The 19,865-nt window shown below is 37.3% G+C and overlaps 1 protein-coding gene across 2 annotated transcripts in view; it reads left to right on the top strand.

Annotated features, from left to right (window-relative positions):
- Positions 1–19,865, top strand: part of LOC127796742 (uncharacterized) — a 36,732-nt gene that overhangs the window by 976 nt on the left and 15,891 nt on the right. The window contains exons 2-12 of one of the 2 annotated variants that reach the window (XM_052329094.1): positions 49–298; positions 425–513; positions 658–972; positions 8,447–8,611; positions 9,334–10,095; positions 10,198–10,289; positions 10,703–10,765; positions 10,873–10,961; positions 11,067–11,132; positions 11,454–12,086; positions 12,234–12,305. In XM_052329094.1, the coding sequence (XP_052185054.1) occupies positions 49–298; positions 425–513; positions 658–972; positions 8,447–8,611; positions 9,334–10,095; positions 10,198–10,289; positions 10,703–10,765; positions 10,873–10,961; positions 11,067–11,132; positions 11,454–12,086; positions 12,234–12,305 (2,596 nt within the window). The remainder of the gene's footprint in view (positions 1–48; positions 299–424; positions 514–657; positions 973–8,446; positions 8,612–9,333; positions 10,096–10,197; positions 10,290–10,702; positions 10,766–10,872; positions 10,962–11,066; positions 11,133–11,453; positions 12,087–12,233; positions 12,306–19,865) is intronic. The other variant, XM_052329095.1, reaches the window with a different exon arrangement.

Here is a 19,865-nt window from a genome sequence, read left to right as displayed (position 1 = left end):
TCAGCAACATAACTAGTTACTTAACAAAGACTTGACAATTTTCTGCAGGGATAGAGCAAAAATGTTGCGTGAGTCCATATTTAAATTGGACAAGTATAGGGGAACTTTAAGCTGTAAGAAGCGCCAAAAGCATTGTTTCTTATCAGACGAGAGATCAAGTGGAGAAAATTTCTTGAAACTGGGAAGTCAAATTCTTCAAAGCCCAAATGATCATTTAAATAAAAGATTTGAGGATAAAACTCGAACTTCTGGGCTTAGGATGAAGAAGCGCATCCGGACAGCAGTGGTGGATACACAGGTTTGTATTTGAGAAGTATTAGTTCCTTTTAGCATTCTCCTCTTGCTTGAAAGTGTATTATTTCTTTTCATTTTTGTTAATATTACTTCTATTTACATTCTTCTCCTTCTGAACTCTGTATCTTAGAGATCATTGGGAACAGATTCCCTTTGCCAATATTTTTGTTTGGCCTTCAACTTTCATGACAGTGTCTGCTGGTTCAAGCCCTTCCAGCAGTAAGTGGTGGGATGTTTTCATTTATTTATTTGTTATTCTTTTAGCACTCCCCCAGTCTGGACTCTAAATGGAATATTCATGTTCTCTGCATTGTCTTTGTCCAGTTAGGCTTTGAAGCAATCATTGTCTATAACTCTGTTCAGTTTGATTGTGATCTGGTTCTCTTTGAAAACCTCCCAGGCCAGTGGTCAGTCATCTGTTTTCTCAAAGCAGCAGATTGTCATGCAGAAGAATAGAGATTTGCCGCTGGCTGTTTGTGGGGGGAAGATTCAGGTTGTAGAAAAGATCCGGAGGTTGCCTGTTGGAGGTGAAGGATGGGAGAAAAAACTGAAAAGGAAAAGATCTTCAGGAACAATAGTAAACAGGGGTGCTAGTGGTGACCAAGATATGAAACAAGCCATGCATCCGAAGCTGAGTACTAATACTAAATTGCGATCTTCTGACACTCTTAATTTCAGGTAGTATCTGTACTTCTATTTGGACAATACATGGTTTGTAAAACTGCTTGTGACTCAGTCATATCCTTGTTGTAAGTACTGATATTTTCTAGAATTTAGATGAAAAATTAATTTGCATGTGAGTTTGCTTCCATTTTTAGGTGGCTGCCTTCTTCAGATGGCATGGTGTTGCTTTCTTGATTCACTCTTTGTACCTTCTTTTTCTGTTTTATTGGTGAGTAACTATTGTTTTTCATATTAATTCCAAGTTTCTGGCTGGTGTTGGAATGCACTCAAGACAAAAGTTTTGTTGGTCTAGATTTGATACAGAATATCAGGCTGGGTGAGGAAAAGTTATAAATATTCATAGACAAGGTTACCAGAGATTTGAGCCTGAAAAAATGGGTGTTATAAGTATCAAATGGTCAGTGATGATATGTATATTTCTGATATAGTGTATTATTTGTTAGAAAAGTTTGTAAAATGAAGCCCGTAAATAACTGACAGTTTGTGTGATTGTCAGAATTTCATGAAGAGGACAACATAGTCTAACATTAGGTTACCCCTTTTTTAGGTAATGGTTTAGATAGAGATGCATTCTGTGTAAGTGCTGGTGTTAATAGATTAGCACTAACTTGGGACTATGGAGACAAGGCCTGAGGGTTCAGACAGCTTTTGGAGAAGATGAGTAGATACCATAAGATTTGGGATCAAGGGAAGATTTAGGAGAGGTTGGAGGATTGAGAATGCTGGGATGGAGTTGTTGGATTCATGGACTCGGCTATGGGTGTGGGGTGTAGCTTTGTGTTCAATTGGATTGGTTCTTGTGAGTTGAAAGCATTTACTAGTAATCTTGATAGTAATAAGTTGATCTTAAACTATTGGTATTAGTATATTGATACATATACAAGGGTTAGTGAAACAAGCAAAAACTGAATGCTTGATTGATTAATTCTAGAGGAATAATAAAGAATATATACACAAGAGAACCTTATCTTATCTCCTATAATTTAGGAGAAGATTTAGGATTCTTTATCTCCTAAAAACTAGGAACAAACCAAACTTTAAATACAAATTTACAATAACTACTCTACAAGGATAATGACTCATCCTTATCTTGTCAATCTCCTATTTTTGAATTTCAAATCATCTTGATCTCGTCCAATACTCCCCCTCAAGCTTAGGAATAGATGCAAGTCATTTCTAGCTTGACTATTAGAGATTTGAACCCAGGTTTCATCGTAGCTTTTGTGAACACATCTGCAATTTGATCCATGGTTGGAACATAGGATAGAATTATTCCCCCTTCCTCAATTTCATGCTTTATAAAATTTTTGTCAATCCTTATATGCTTCATACAATCACGTTGGACAGGTTTTCTCACAATACTAATAGCAGACTTACTGTCACTGTATACCCTTGTAGGTTGAGTCAAAGGTATCCTTAGGTCCTCCATTAACCTTTCTAACCAAATTACCTCACAAATGCCTTGAGCTATTGCTCGAAATTCTGTCTTTGCACTGCTACGAGCCACCACTAATTGCTTTTTACTTCTCCAAGTCACAACATTTCCTCATAACTTAGTGCAATAACTAGTTGTTGACTTGTTGTCCTCTATAGAGCCTGCCCAATCTGCATCAACAAACCCTTCAATTCCTCATTCATTGGTCTTTTTAAGCATCAACCCTTTTTCAAGTGTCCCTTTTAGGTATCTAAGCACATGAAACACAACATTCATGTGCTTCTTTGTAGAAGCATGCATGTATTGACTGATCTTGCTTACCGCATAGGTTATGTCGGGCCTGGTAAGGGACAAATAGATTAACCTGCCCACTAGTCTTTGGTATCTCTCTTTTTCAATTGGGATATCATCATCATTCTCTTCAAATTTCCATCCTTTGTCTAATGGGGTACTTGCTGGTCTGCATGTCAACATACCTGTGTCCTTGAGCAAATACACGGTGTACTTTCTTTGAGAGAGAAATAAACCTTCCTTCTTCTAGCCACCTCCATTCCTAGGAAGTACCTCATGAGTCCTAGGTCTTTCAACTCAAACTCGGCTCTTAGTTACTCTTTCAGTGTCTTGATACCTTGCTCATTATCACATGTTACGATGATATCATCAACATAGACAATTAGTATAGATTTTCTTCCAATTTCTGTGGTTTTGATAAACAAGTTATGGTCAGCCTGTCCTTGTTTATACCCAAGCCGAATTAAGGTTAGGCTAAATTTCTTAAACCAAGCCCGAGGTGACTGCTTCAAACCATATAGAGATTTTTTCAGTTTACAAACCTTTCCTCCACAGCCCATTTCATCTTCAAAGCTTGGTGGAATTTTCATGTAGATCTCCTCATCTAAGTCCCCATTAAGAAATGCATTTTTTATATCAAACTGAAACAAAGGCCAATCCAAATTTACAGCAATTGAGAGTATTACCCGAATAGAATTGAGTTTAGCTACAGGAGGAAAGGTTTCTTCATAGTCTATCCCATAGGTTTGAGTAAATCCTTGTACCACTAACTTTGCCTTATACCTTTCAATACTACCATCTGCATTGTGCTTGATGGTAAACACCCATTTGCATCCCACGGTTCTCTTATCTAGGGGTAATTCAACTATATCCCAAGTGTGGTTTCCAACCAAGGCCTTCATTTCTTCTATCACAACTGCTTTCCACTTAGGATCTCCCATAGCTTCTTGAATATTTTTAGGAATTTCAGAACTGTCAAGCCTTGCAATAAATGCTCTAAGTTGAGAAGACACTTTTGCATAAGTTAAATAATTGGACAGAGGATATTTAGGATGTTTAACACAACATCTTACACCCTTTCGGAGAGCTATAGGTATTACCCAGTCTAGCCCATCATTCTGAATAGCATCACAAGGTTGATCCTCATATTCTTCTATTAATTTAGTCTCATTCCTTGTTAAATTAGTGCCTGCTTTACTGCCTTTTGATAGACCATCATCTAGGGAGGATGATTGACCTTGCTGGACTTCAGATGAACCTTTAGGTCTTCGGGAATACACAAGCCAAGGAGGACTGGTAAGCTGTCGAGTTTGAGACTGAGGAGATAGGGGCTGCATGGGTTTAGATATGGGTGATGACTGAACAGGAGTTGGAGAACTTGTCTTAGGGTCTACTGCTGCTAGCATCTTATTAGGGATTAATTCTCCCCCATTAGAAGATTTTGGCAGGAAGGGAGGAAAAAATGAAGAAACAAGAAGGGGATCAGTAGGATTGGTTTGAGAAGTGTGTGAATAATAGGCAAGATCCTTATAGAAAGTGACATCAGTGGATGTATAAAACCGCCGATTGATGGGACAATAACACTTGTAGCCCTTTTGTGAAGGAGAGTAGCCAATAAAAACACATTTAAGGGCTTTTGGATATAACTTTGTTCGAGACACACTGTGATTGTGAACATACACAGCACAACCAAAAACTTTAGGCTCAATGGAAGGAAAGAAGGGTGTATTAGGATAGGATTCACAAAAGGTTTCAAGAGGGGTTTTGAATTTGAGGGTTTTGGAAGGGAGATGATTTATCAAATATCCGGCTGTAAGAACAACCTTCCCCCAAAATGAATGAGGCACATGAGTGGTAAACATCATAGCCCTTGCCACTTCTAAGAGATGTCGATTTTTTCTTTCAACCACACCATTTTGTTGTGGTGTGTAGGGGTAAGAACTTTAATGCAAAATACCATTATTAAGTAAGTAGTTTGGTCAAGTCATGAGAAAAATATTCTCGACCATTGTCGGTTCGAAGGATGCAAATAGAGGTTTGAAACATATTCAAAACAAACTTGTGAAATCTTTTGAATATGCTACTTGCTTTTGATTTATCTTTCATAAGATATACCCAACATGCCCTAGAATGGTCATCAATAAAAGTTATAAACCATCTTGAACCGAAAAGATTAGGATGTTTAGAGGGGCCCCAAATGTCACTATGGATTAAATGAAACGATTTAGAAGGTTTATAAGATTGAATAGGATGATGGGCTCTTGATTGTTTTGCAAGAGTACATTGTTCACAAGAAAGAATCTGGTCTTTATTGATAAAAAACTGGGGATACAAGAATCTAAGATAGGGAAAATTAGGGTGTCCTAACCGTTTATGCCATAACATAATTTTGGCATTGGAGGTAACATTTAGGACTGTTTTATTCGAATGAGATGAGGCTGAAGTATTCTTCGTCAACCAGTAGAGTCCATCTTTTGCTTCAGCACTGCCAATCATCATCCCCGATGCTTGGTCCTGAAACACACAACATGAGGGAAGAAATATCACTTTACAATTCATATATTTGGTAATCCTACTCACTGATAAGAGATTATAACTCAACCCAGGCACATATAAAACTAATTCTAACTTTAGATTTGAAAGACAAACAATCCCATGACCCACTGCAGGAGATATAGTACCACCAACCATTGAAATATCAATTGAATCTTTACAGGGATTATATTCGGTCATATGTTTAGTAGAACTAGACATATGGTTGGATGCCCCTGTGTCTATTATCCAAGCATCCTTAGGCAGTCTATGTGTTGTCAAGGAGAGATAGGGATTACCTTGTAGAGCCATGGATGCAGTAGGCTGATGTGTAGAGGGGTTGGTAGGGCTGGTACCTTGATTTAGCAATCGATAGAGAGCCTGAATTTGTTCTTCTGACAAATTTAAATATGTCCTACTTTTGTCCTCACTGGATGCCTTGGCAGCATAGGCTGATCGGGTATTGTCTCTCTTGTTTTTAGGCTTCTAGTTTGCAGTCTTACCATGGATCTTCCAACAAGTATTCTTAGTATGATATGGCCTTTTACAGTGGTCACACCACTGTTTTTCCCTTCCTTCTCCTTTTGAAAAGTTTTCCTTCGGTTTAACTGTTGCAAGAGCAGAATTTTGTTGGTTTATATTCAAATCACTAAGTTGATGAAGCATTACCTTTCGTCGACTTTCTTCTCTTCTTGCCTCGGCAAAAACTTCACTGAGAGATGGCAGGGGTTTTGTTCCTAAAATCCTGCCTCTTACTTCATATAAATTAGTGTTAAGTCCATGAAGGAAATCAAATATCCTATCTTTTTCAATCATCTTGTAATACCTGTAATACCTCTTGCTATCAGCAGTACACTCCCAATTTATAGTATGAAACAAATTTATTTCATGCCATAACTCAACCAATATATTAAAGTAATCTCTAACACTTGTGTTACCTAGCCTTGTTGTCCTAATGGCTGATCTTATTTCAAAGTTTTGAGAGGAGTTCTCTAGGTCGGAATATATCTACTGGACCGAATCCCAAATCTTCTTAGCGGTTTTGTGAAATAGGTAAGTCCTCCCTAGTCTTGGCTCCATCGAGTTGATAAACCATTCCATTATGGTTGAATTTTCTGCTTCTCAAGTGCCATAGGTGGTAGAATCGATAGGAGGAGCAGGAATATCCCCTGTGAGATAGTTGGATTTTCCTTTCCCTTTGATCACCAATAAAACCGATTGAAACCATTCCCTAAAATTACTACCATTTAACTTGTGGTGAGTAATTTGTATGGGATAGTTATCAATTGAGGTAGTTGGTAGATTCTGAGAAGAAGAGGTTGGAACAGAAGGAGGAAAAAGGTTTGGGGAGCTTGTAGCGGAGGCTTTAGTTAGGGTAGGATTCTGGTGAATATCGACCATGATTTTTGAGAAAGAGAAGAAGAACAGCGAAGCCTTAATGCTGTTTGTTGAGCCTTGGCTTTGATACCATGAAACAAGAAAAAACTGAATGCTTGATTGATTAATTCTAGAGAAATAATAAAGAATATATACACAAGAGACCCTTATTTATCTCCTATAATTTAGGAGAAGATTTAGGATTCTTTATCTCCTAAAAGCTAGGAACAAACCAAACTTAAAATACAAACTTTAAATACAAATTTACAACTACTCTACAAGGATAATGACTTATCCTTATCTTATCAATCTGCTATTTTTGAATTTCAAATCATCTCGATCTCGTCCAACAGTTAGTTACAAGTAATTTCTCAAAATTTGAACAATTAAATAGAATGTATGTTGTCTAATAAAAAATGAATCCTAATTAGAAAAGGACCTTTGATACATATACAAGGGTTCTAGTGGCACTAGCACCTAAATGCATGCTTATGAAGTGGTGAGATTTTATGCTTCTCTTCTTGTTGTTGTTGTAAATTGATCTTATCTAAAATAAACTTGTCTCCTGTCCCATCCTAATTGCTGTGTGAAATTCTATGATGTGAATAATTTGCTTACATGTTTGATTCAAAACTATGTTTCATTAAAAGTCTGATGTGATAGGGATATGCCCTAACTGATTGTCTGAAGGACTACTCACCTAATAGAAAAGTCTCTCTCTCACTATATATATCACTCACACACACACACATTTCTTTGCCTTGGTCCTCTTTAGGTAGCCTCTTTTTAGGCAACTGTGTATAATCAAGAGGGGAAACTAATATGAGAAGCTATTTGAAGGGATAATTACAGAAACATACCTGAGGTTTGTCATAATATTAACTTTATGTTAAACTTCACATTAACCTTACATAACCTACCTGAACAATTTTTAACCTATCAAAAACCTACCTAATGTCCAAATCTTCATGAAGGAAAATTTCGCAAAAATATTCAAACCACTTTTCAATTGTAGATAAAAGTGTTGGTAAAGTTTCAAGTCCAAATATATATATATATATATATATCATTTAAAGGATTTTAGGTATCAAAAAGTCAATTACAAGGTTTATATTAGAATCCAATAAATCCCCAACGATCCAATTACTCACTTATTACAGAACAAATAATGTAACAAATGAAGCAAAGAAATTTAAAAGGGGCAAACTGTATTCTGAATAAGCTCATGCATACAGATTTATGGGTACTATAGCATGGGTAGTTATTCATATGTCCATGACATAAGTTGAGAACTAGCATGCCAAAGCTTGTTTCATGTTAGCTTCTATTTGAGGATATGGCTTTGCACGTGCCTGGAGCTTGATTGATCTGTCTGCCTTGTAGTTTTTTTTTTAAATATAATTTATGTGCTGATTCATAATGGCTCTTCAGGATACTTTGTGGGACCCTTAATGAACATGTTACATTGGAACAACATGCTATAGTTGTATAAATAAGGTAATGTCCGTGGAGTTCATTGTGTCTGGCTCGCTATGCCCTTGTTGTGATTTATTAGTTTGTTACAGTTGGATATCATGCCTTGGTTGTCTGTCTAATTTCTTTTTCTTTTCTTTGTACTTATTTTCCTAAAATTGTCGAATTCAATTGATACCCATGTTTTTTCTGTTTCTTTTTTCTGTATGTGTCCACATTCAGTTGTTTTCAGTCATCTTGTGGACAATTTTTTATGTTACATGGTTGTTTCTCAATGACTATAATCTGAAATAATGGGCTAGGCCGGGTAGGGGAAGCAGTTAAAGCTTTACATTACTTTATATCATTCTATGCTGACAGATCAAGATCTTCAACAAGAATGAGTGAAAGCGAGAAGTTAGAGTCGTTTGAGTCTGCAAGTGCCAAGTCTGTTGCTGCATTGAAGAATGAGCTGGGAAGTATCCCTCATCCAAGGGTTAGCACAACTATATCAGAGGAAAGGGTTTCAGCAAAGGGAAACAATAAGTATGTTTTCCAACTTTTTCAGTTTTATCTCGCAACAATCTAGTAGAGTTGCAGATGTGAAATTGGGAGCACCGGAATCACTCATTCTTGCCAATTTACAGTCACACACACACTGATTTATCCCAAAACAGAGAACACAACAAGAACAGAATTAAAAATAAGAGAAGAAACATGCAAACCACACGAATACACAAGGATGTATCCTGATTCAGATCAATGATGATCCTACATCCAGTCTCTTGTCCCGAGAGCCAATTCACTAGAATCTTTAAGAAATCAGTACAAGAAACCCTCTCACGAGTACAACACAATCGAGATTACAAAGCACTATCTGTCTAGACTTTTCTCTCAATTTTCGCAGCACTTGTAATATGTAAATGAAATGATGCCAAGCGACTGCCTCGTACCTCTTATTTATAGGCACTTAGGGCTGACAATACAAGGTTGAAAATAAGACTTACACAATGTCTAATATGCACTCATATAACTGTTGCCGTTAGACTTGATCTAACTAACTAACACTGCCACTTGAAACCAACTTGACTTCACTGACTTCTTCTAGTTCTTCTAGGCTATACTCGATGCAAAACTATAACAGCAGAAATAGTAAACTTTCTAGTTTATAATTTTCAGGTTTCTTGTTTCCTTAACAATTTGTTTTGCACTTTGTTTCTTTATGTTGATGAAGTGAGCAACTGAATTATGACCTTATTTTTGTTCAGTATTCATGAGGAGAACCAGTCAAGTAGTCCTAACACCATGGTTAAAGGGAAGGTTTCTCGAGCTCATAGAACTGGTTCCATCATGAATGTGGATTCATCCCCTCAAGGTCATTCCTCACCTGGAGCACTTGACAATTGGGAACTCACTACAACTGAAAACAAAGTCCTGCCATTGGGGGCGACAAATAATTGCAATCATCCAACATCTACAGTTGCATCTACCCACCCCATGGCCCAGTGGGCTGGCCAAAGACCACACAAAATCTCACGCACAAGGAGAACGAATCTTGTTTCTCCTGTCACAAATAATGATGAAGACGACTTCTTATCTCCTGGTTTTGCAGCATCTGATCTCAGTTCTAGATTTTCTTCTCAAGGTTCAGGTAGATCAGTACTGGCTATTGGTATGGGCAATAATAACAAAAAGGAAAAAATCAAAATTGAGAGTACTCCATTCTCAACTGGATTATCTGAAGGCAAAGAGACAGGAGATGGGGAAAACGAGTTGAAAGGAAAAAGAGTAGATACAGGTGACAGTATTGATGGTGCTGACAATAATGCTCATCCTTCTATATTGCTGTCAAGGAAGAACAAGACAATTGCCAAGGAAGAAACTGGAGATGGAATTCATGGTCCAGCAAGGGTTGGAATGTTTTGTTCCTCGACTAATCCAAATGTCACTCATATGAAGGAGAAAGTAGAAAAGTTACCTAGAACAAAGCAACTTAAAAGCATCAGGCGTGATTCAGACAAGAACAAAAGGTTTTGCGTTATTTTCCTAGCAGGATTGGGGAATATGGGTTTTTACCTTTTTATTTTCATTGCACATTACTGCCGTTACTAATGTCTGTTATCCTTTTATAGTAAATTTGGCTGTCCACCTTCGAAGAATCTGATGGATCAAAAAAATTTGACCAGTGCTGGGTTTATTTTAAATAGTTCTTCCAACTTTACAGGTACTGTTAACATTTCAATTAACCCGTGCTTGCAAAATAATATAATGAAGCAAAAAATTAATATGTATGAGCCATTTCCGTATAATCTGAGTAATTGGCATAACCTGAATTGCACTTTAGCTCTAAGTGGTCACTGCTATATTTTTGCCCGTGTCTGTCTTTATCATTAACATTATTCTATGCCCTTGCATCTTGCCTCCATTGTCTTTTAAGGAATGAGTTCCCACTTTTATCTTCTGCACCTATTCATATTTGCTACAACTGTCTTGAAAGAACTCATTAGTTATGTTGTTTCACTCATTTGTTGGTGGTGATTAAGAATAAAAATGGATCAAATGCAAAAGCAATTGCTCATGTCACTGGAGTCTTGAAAGTTGAAACATTTATAATATATACAACATGCCATTTTCCAGGTGAATCAGATGATGATCGTGAAGACCTATTAGCAGCTGCAAATACTGCTCGTAAAGCTAGTTGTATGCACAAGTCACTTTTAGTTTTTACTGTATCATTTTGTGCTGGAAAAACTCTCTTTCATGTTAGATTTATCACTCTTGATTATTTAACATATCATATTCTACAGACCTTGCTGCTACAAGCCCATTTTGGAAGAAAATAGAATACATTTTTGCTTCTGTCAGTTCACTGGATATATCATATCTGAAGCAACAGGTAGCATATGCTATAGTGTGATAATCAAGTGCATAAATGCATATATTATAGGATTTACCGATGCTGACTGGCTTATTACATTCTGTTATTTTGATGCTGGAACAGCTTTCTTTTGCTGAGGAGTTAAATGAGAGTCTATCTCAGATGTTGGCTGATGAATATAATACTTTGGTACAAATTTTTATTACAATGCAGCCATGATTATGTCAATCTTTTTCGTTTGTTGTAGTCTTCCACTACAAAATAACAAAAAATATATATATATTTATAAATCCTAGGGAAACAGCCTCTTTGCAAAAAAAAAAAAAAAAAAAAAAAAGCAAAGGGAATACTGCATACAAATACAACTCTCACAAGACAGGGAGCCTCATGCAGTGGGAATATTCTTTATAAATCCTAGGGAAAAATGAAATTAGGCTGAATACAGAGAATTATTTAGCTTATTTTTGTAATGAAATATACTTGAATTATAAAATCACTTTGCTCTCCCAGGGTATGCTTATGCATAAAGAAGCTCCTTTGAACTCTGTTAAAAGGTTCAGAAGCTCATCAAAGCAAGAAGTTTTCAAAATTGATGCTTTGTCCAAAGGAGCTGAAATGGGAAGGCCACTGGACAAAGATCCTTCACTGTTTCAAAGGGTTCTTTCATCTTTGATTGAAGAAGATGAAAGTGAAGAACTTTACCAGCAGAATGAAAGCAGAAATATGCCCTTTCAGTGCGCAAGTGATGATTCACATTGTGGTTCATGTAACCTTATTGATGTTGAACCTAAAGATAGGGACAGAATGGATTCTGGTGTTGAGTCAGAAGGGGATCCACAGACTCAGAAGCACTGCTTTTTGGACAGATTTTCTTGTAATAAGAGTGCTTCATCTAACACATATAGTAACCGAAGCATTTCCAGTTCTTCATGTAACAATGAACAATGGCAAGAAGATGATGGCCTGTCACACTTAGATGCAGGACTTGTGACTAGGAACTCTGAGATCGATCTGAGCATGCCACATACTTCACAAACAAATGCATCTGATAATTCAACCTTAGACTGCCAATATCAGATGCTAAATTTTGAAGAGAAATTATTCCTTGAGTTACAGAGCATTGGGTTGAGTCCAGAGCCAATGGTATGCTTCTATAGTTTAATTACTGTGCTATCTTAAGCTTCTCTCTTGTGACATCCCCCTCTACATTTATGTTTAGGTAGTTATTTATTTATTTATCAATGGTTCCACTCACCTTTTTGTGACCTAACTCCATCTTCCTTGTAACAGCCTGATCTGACAGAGGAAGAAGAAGGGATTAATCAAGATATTTTGGAACTTCAAGGAGGCCTGTTGCAGCAGGTTGCATGCTTAAATTTTTCTGACTATTTTGTTTCATAAATAACTAAGCATAAGTTATGGGTTAAGTACCCAAGAAAATTTTTTGCAACATTGTGAGAATTGGAGATCAAGTTATCTTAAGAAAGATAAGTTTAAAGGTCTTGGATTAATTGTTCAAAAAGAATACGAGATTATGGAGGATGTTAACCATAGATTCAAGGCATGATCGTTAAAGTGGAGAAATGCATGCAATATTTTATGAGATTGTAAAATTCTTTGAAGCTTAAGGGAAGTTTTATCATACAACTATAAGCCCATCTTTATTGTATGGCTTATGGTGTTGGGAGTTAAATACCAACACATGCAAATTACAAGTGTAATTGAAATGAGGATGTTGCGGTGGATGTGCGGCCATATAATAAAACAAAACATACATAATTAGTTGGAATGCCCCCTATAAAGATAAGATGTGGGATACGTGATTAATATTATTTCTACATGTGAGAAGAAGACAAGTGGATGGAATGGTGGAAGTTTATAACAGAAGAAAGAGGAAAATGAACTTGGTGGGAAACCCATAAACATGACAATTTAATGAATAGAGAATATGACTAGGCTAGAGATAGCTTGCGGTATAGATGATGCAAAACCCAAACCAAACTCTATTACTCAAAGCCAATAGCAATATTCAATATTATTTATCAAAATTTGTCATTTAATACTTCACTAAAGGATTATTTATAAATAATTAATAGATAGAAACTTATTCTAATGAGGATTCCTTTTTGACTAGGATTCCTTGGTAATTAAGCTAATAAAGGTAATCCTAATCTAATTAGGATTCCAGGACATAAAAGAAATTAAAAAAAATTAGGAAACAAATTAAAATAAAGAGATTAATAAAATAATATTAATTTCTACTTTTACACCTAAAATATTGTTTCTCGAAATATGTTTCTATGATCTTCATCATTCTCCCCTGGTTGAAAAGAACTTGGCTCTGATGAGTTGGACTGTAAATACCACTCCAAGAGCTTAAGATCTAGGATTTGAAAATCCTCTTCGGTATCCAAGTGTTATCGGAATCTAGTCGATTTTTCTGTTTGACAAGAAAACGACAATAACCACCACCATGAGAAGAAGCCACAATCTCATTGTCAAACACAACATCAATCACATCCTCTTGTTGCTGTATGCGTGGGACACAAGGAACCTAGTGACCTGTAGGAACACTAGAAGGCAAGAGAGGAGGCTCAAATGTGCCTCGGTAAGGGTAAGGAGTTAAATCTTCCACATTGAAAACACGATTAATGTTCATATTATGAGGTAAGTTGAGTAAATAAGCCTTAGGTCTAAGTTTTTGAATGATAAGAAAGGGGGTCACTAGCTTAAGCATGTAGTTTCTTGAAGGAATGTTTAGGGAAGTGCTCATGGCGAATACGAATCATGACATAGTCACCTTCATTAAATTCCTGAGCCTTACAATATACATCAGTAGCAAGTTTATAGTCAATAATAATCATTGCAATTTTCCTTCTAATCTTAGCATGTAGTTCATGGATGTGTTGGGCAAAATTTTCAGCAGGCTTAGAAATTTGGGCGTCTAGGGGTATCAAGATCAATAGGGGTGCGAAGGGAGTAACCATGAACAATTTCGAAAGGAATTTTTTCAATGAACCTATTAACAGAGTTATTATAGGCAAACTCAAGCATTTGGCAAAACCAAATCCCAATTACTATGCTTCTCACCTACAAGACACCTAAGCAAGTATCCTAAAATATGATTCACAACTTCAATCTATCCATCTGTTTGGGGATGGAAGGCAGAAGTGAATTTCAAACTCGTCCGAAATAGTTTTCATTGTGTCTTCCAAAAATAACTAACAAATAAGACATCTTTGTTAGATACAATGGAAGAAGGTAAACCATGCAACTTAACAACTTGTCTAAAGAACAATTTAGCAACATGGGACACATATATGGTTGTATTACAAGGAAGAAAATGTGTTATTTTAGAAAACCTATCCACTACCACGATAATTGAGTCATGTCCCCTAACAATCTTGGGTAGACCTAAAATGAAAAATTTGCTCACATCTTGCCATAAGGTATGTGGGATAGGAAGAGGAGTGTACAAACCCCTGTTGTTTTTCCTAGTTTTGGCTTGTTGACATGTGTGACATTGTGAAACAATCTTAGAGATATCCTTTTTCAAAGACGGTTAATAAAATCTATCCTCAATAAGTGCAATAGTCTTATCTCTTCCAAAATGACTAGCTAATCCTCCAGCAGGCATTTCCCATAGGAGAAAGTCTCTAAATGAAGTTCACATAATGCACAACTTTGTTCCTTTAAAAAGATAAAACCATCATGAATGACAAAATCAACAAGGGGGTGATGATTACCTTGACTAACGTGAGGTAAATAGAGCCAAAATCAAGACAAGTAGGGTAAGTGTCCTTCACCTTACCAAAACCAATAACTTTTTTATTCATCACCCAAAGAAAACTAACTACTCAGCTAAGGACATTAGCTACTTTGTTATCAACCCCAGAACAATGCTTAAGGACAAAGGTGTACTCACTAAGGAATTCTACGCACTTAGCATGCCTAGAGGTCAACTTCTTTTAAGGCTACAAGTATCTTAATGCCTGGTGATCAAAATATAGAACATTTCTTTGTGGTAATAGATAGTACCTCTAATAACGGAGAGACTGGACAACATAGAACTATTTATCGTAAGTGGAATATTTCTATTTAGTTTCATTGAGTTTCTCACTAAAGAATGCTATTGGGCGACCCTCGTAGCTAAGAACACCTTCAATATCATTGCTAGATGCATCACAAGAAACCTCAAAAACTTTACTAAATCAAGGTGTCGTAAGATAGGTATAGTCGCCATCCTTTCTTTAATTTCCTTAAAGACTTTATCGGCTGAACTATGCCATAAAAACTCCTTTCTTTAAACAATCTGTAATTAGAGCCATGATAGTACTAAATCCCTTAATGAATTACCTATAAAAAATAGCCAAGCCATGGAAACTACAAATCTCTAACACGATCCTAGGTTCAGGCCACTCTCTAATGGCTCAAACTTTCTTAGGGTCAACAACGACGCCCTGGGCAGAGATAATGGAGCCTAAGAAGAGCACTTGATGTTGGAGAAATGAACACTTCTTAAGGTTAACATGCAATTTAGCAACCCTTAGAGTTAGGAAAACTTGTTTGAGGTGGTTTAGATGCTCATCTTGGGATTTGCTAAAAATCAAGATGTCGTCAAGGTAGACAACCAAAAATTTTCCTATGAAAGGTTTGAGTACTTGTGTCATAACTCTCATGAAGGTACTAGGAGCATTGGATAGGCCAAAGGGCATAATGTAAAAAATAATACTTCCTCAATTGATAATGATACACAGGTAGGCCTCTTCTTTATAGAAGAGGTATTGTCACGGACCTAGGGTGCGTGATAGGTTAAAGAGGAATTGGGGAAGAAAAATCAGATTGTAGAGGGAGAAATCAGTAGTTAGAGGGAGAGATATTAAGGGAAAGAGAAGGAGAAATAGAAGAACAGAAGAGAGGAAGAAGAACGAGAGAGGAAGAATGGTAGAGGAAAGAAAATGGAATTTCAATTCAATAATTTTCAGCATACCCTAACAAACCAATAGCAGTAGCCTTATATAGGCGTTACGAGCTCAATAACAGCCTAGCACATGCACCCCATGTGCTTCTAAAATATCTCCTAACTATTATTATAATACTATTACTATATTGCCCTTGAATTACTACTTGGGTCATGACAGGTATGTACAGAAAATAGGAAACTAGAGCATCTATACAAAAAGGAAACAAAGCTATACACTAGGAAATCAAAGATATTTACACTCTTAGGAAAGTTTCCTAAGATGGGTTTAGGCAAGTTTCCTAAACCGAATATAGAAGCTTCCAATCTTGATGGACACGGTCACACACCACACAATTTTCGTGAGCTAACACTCCCCCAGAATGTATATCCCACATTCCCAACTTGCTTGCTAGTTCTTCAAACCATTTTATCGGCAACCTTTTGGTCAATATATCAGCAACTTGTTTCGTGGATGGAACATAGGGTAGATGGATGAGACCAGCTTCCAACTTCTCCTTTATGAAGTGTTCTATCTCAACATGCTTGGTCCGGTCATGTTGAACCGGATTATGGGCTATACTAATTGCTGATTGGTTATCACACCACAGGTCAATTGAGTCTTGGACTAGAATCCTTAGATCATCAAGGACAATCCTTAGCCATAAAATTTTACATAGACCCAGGGCTATAGTTCTAAACTTTGCCTCTGCAGTTGATCTAGTCACAACACTTTGTTTCTTACTTCTCTAGGACACTAGATTCCCACCTAGGAAAACACAATATCCACTTGCAGATCTCCTATCAATCATGGACCCAGCATAGTCCACATTTGAAAATCCTTTGATGTTCAGCTTATTTCCTGCCTTAAATAGAATCCCCTTATCTTGAGTGGCCTTTAAGTAACTTAGGATTTTTTTGACAGCTGACATATGCTCCTCAGTTGGGCGCATGAATTAGCTCACCAGGCTAACTGCGAAAGCGATGTCTGGTCTGGTGTGTGAGAGGTATATTAATCTCCCAACTAGCCTCTGGTATCGTCCCTTGTCCACCAGTTGACTATTAGGGTTGTTCCACAGCTTGCTGTTAGAATCAATAGGGATTTTATATCATTTTCCTCCACTTAAACCTGTTTCACCCTCAGGTAAATCAGATCACTCACATCAAATACTCTTTTCGCATCTCCTTCTATTAGCATATTGCTTCATACAGTTTTGGGATGTGGCGAACTCCTTAATCAGTGTCGGCATATCTTGTCGTTGCTACAAGTATTGATCAACCATAGCCATTGATTAGGGTAATTCATCACAGTAGGTAAAAGAGGGGGTTTATACCCAAATAGAGCTCAAAAGGGGTTCTCTTTAAGGAACTATGATAGTAGGAATTGTACCGCCACTAAGCCAAGGATAACCACCTATTCTAGCTTTTGGGTTTCGAAAAGCGTATGCCCCATAAATAGGCTACCAAACATTGATTTTTCCTCTTCGTTTTTCCATTAATGTCCAAATGGTAGGCTATGGACATGTGTAATCCAATCCCCAAACTTTTGAACAGTTCTTGCCAAAACACACTGGTAAAGATCTTATCCTTGTTAGATACTATAGATTTAGGAATCCCTTGTAATTTCACATCAGAGTCCAAAAGTATTTGAGCAACCTCTTGGGCTGTGTAAGGGTGAGGCAAACTCAAAAAATGAGCAAACTTTGTAAGCTTGCCAACCACCACTAGAATAACATCTCTTCCTTCTGACTTGGGCAATCCTTCCACAAAATCCATAGATATTCCCACTCAAGCCTGCTTAGGTATATCCAATGGGTGCAGTAAGCCGGGTTAGGCAACTTGCTCATGTTTGTAGCGTTGACAGACTGCACATGACAGCACAAAAGCTATCACATCCTTCTTAAGGCCAGGCCAAATGAACAGCTGCCTCACCTTGTGGAAGGTAACTCTTAGTCTTGAATGTCCCCCCAAAGGATAGTTGTGTAATGACTACAAGATCCAATCCTTTAGTTGCTTGTCTTCCCCAACCACCAGTGTATGCTTGAACTTGATTAAGCTAGTAGATAGTGTGTAACCAGGTTTACTAGTTGGTTGAATTGCTAGTTAAGCTAAGAGATCATTTGCCCAACCAATCATTTCATGGCTTGTAGCTATATCTTGCACCCAATCTAGAACGACTATAGTAATGGCCTGACAATTTCCCTTTTCTTCTCTCCTAGAGAGTGCATCAGCCACCGCATTCTCTTTTTCCTTCTGGTACATAATTATGTAGTCCAGGCCTAGTAGTTTAAACATTTCGTTCTTCTGTAACTGTGTGTGTAGCCTTTGCTACAATAAGAACTTGAGACTTTCATGATCAGTTTTGATGATAAATTGATTTCCCTCTAAGTAGTGCCTTCATTTATCCACGGCTACCAATACCGCAATTAACTTCTAGTCATAAACACTGAGTCCCAAGTGCTTTAGGGGTAGAGCTTGACTAATATAGGCCAATGGTCTTCCCTCTTGCATCAACACGACCCCCATTCCCAAATCACAACCATCAATCTCCAATACAATTGGTGTAGCAAAATGTAATGCCAAGATGGGAGCCTGAGTCATAGCTCTTTTCAATGATAGGAAAACAGTCTCTACCTTAGGATTCCAATGAAAATTGTCTTTCTTGAGAAATTCAATCAAAGGCTTGCTTATCACCCTATAATTTTGTATGAACCACTTATAATACCTTATCAGCCTCGAAAAACCTTTGAATTCTTTAACTGTGGTTGATCCTGGCCACTCAACCATAGCAGCTACTTTCTTAGGATTAGTGTTGACTCCCACCCCTGAAATTATATGGCAAAGTGTTCTACTTGCCCCTTAGCAAAGGTAAATTTAGATAACTTTACATATAATTGATTTAATCTAAGAACTTCAAATGCTGTCTTTAGGTGGGCTAAATGCTCGTCAAAGGTGGGGTTATATATGAGAATATCTTTAAAAAAAAAAAACAAGTTTGAATTTCCTCAAATATAGGTTGAAAATGTGATTCATTAGGGCTTGGAAGATAGCAAGGGCATTAGGTAATCCAGAGGGCATAACTATAAATTCATAAAGGCCTTGATGAATTCTTTGGTATATCAGCAGGCTGTCACGTTCTAAGCACTTGGAAGGCTGGCCTACATGTGCAAGTAGTTATAGAAGTTGTTAGCTGATTCTAGAAAGGGCCTATATGTAAACTGTGATTTCAATTTTGGCAGGATGTAAGGTGTGGTATCCAGTATATAAGGACCCAATCCCATCTGCTTAAGGCATCAAGAAATTGAATCCAAATTCATTCTGAATTTCTCCCTCATTCTATCTCTCTCTCATTTCTCTCTCTGTTTTTCTTCTCTGTTTCTCTCAATTCCTTTACTAAATCCTCTTTGATCATACTGATCGGAGGGAAGTTTGGCATCAGATCAGTGATCTGACACAGGCCTTATCCAAATTTGATGATGCCCAACCCCGTCCAATTTGGAAAAAACAGTGGCTTCGGTCAGCTCATTAAGAAGGTTATCAGGGTATCATCAAATTGTGCACCACGGTTGTTTCGATGATTGAACAGCAGTTGTTGGAGCGGGATTCTGTTTTGGAAGAGTTGCGGTCCCAACTATTGTGGGCACAAGCGAGGATGAAGGAGACAACAGATAAAAAGAGGAGGGAGTGGAATTTAAGGTGGGTGACCTAGTTTATGTTAAAATTTGTCCTTACAGCCAGAGGACTTTGGCTACTCGGATGAATGAGAAGCTGTCACCTAAGTTGTACGGGCCCTACGTAGTAGAGAAAAGGATTGGGAAGGTGGCCTACAAGCTGTCCTTACCATTTTTTTGTGCAATCAATCCGGTATTCCATGTCTCCCAGCTTCTCAAAGCAGAGGGAGCGGTGTGGGAAATAACTGAATTTCCTGACTAGCTAACAGTTGAGTGGGAATTGAAGGTACA

The sequence above is a fragment of the Diospyros lotus genome, chromosome 3 (genome assembly GCF_014633365.1).
Source record: "Diospyros lotus cultivar Yz01 chromosome 3, ASM1463336v1, whole genome shotgun sequence".
NCBI lineage: Eukaryota > Viridiplantae > Streptophyta > Magnoliopsida > Ericales > Ebenaceae > Diospyros > Diospyros lotus.
Note: the sequence above shows the minus strand (reverse complement) of the source record. Positions and strands in the feature narration are given on the sequence as shown.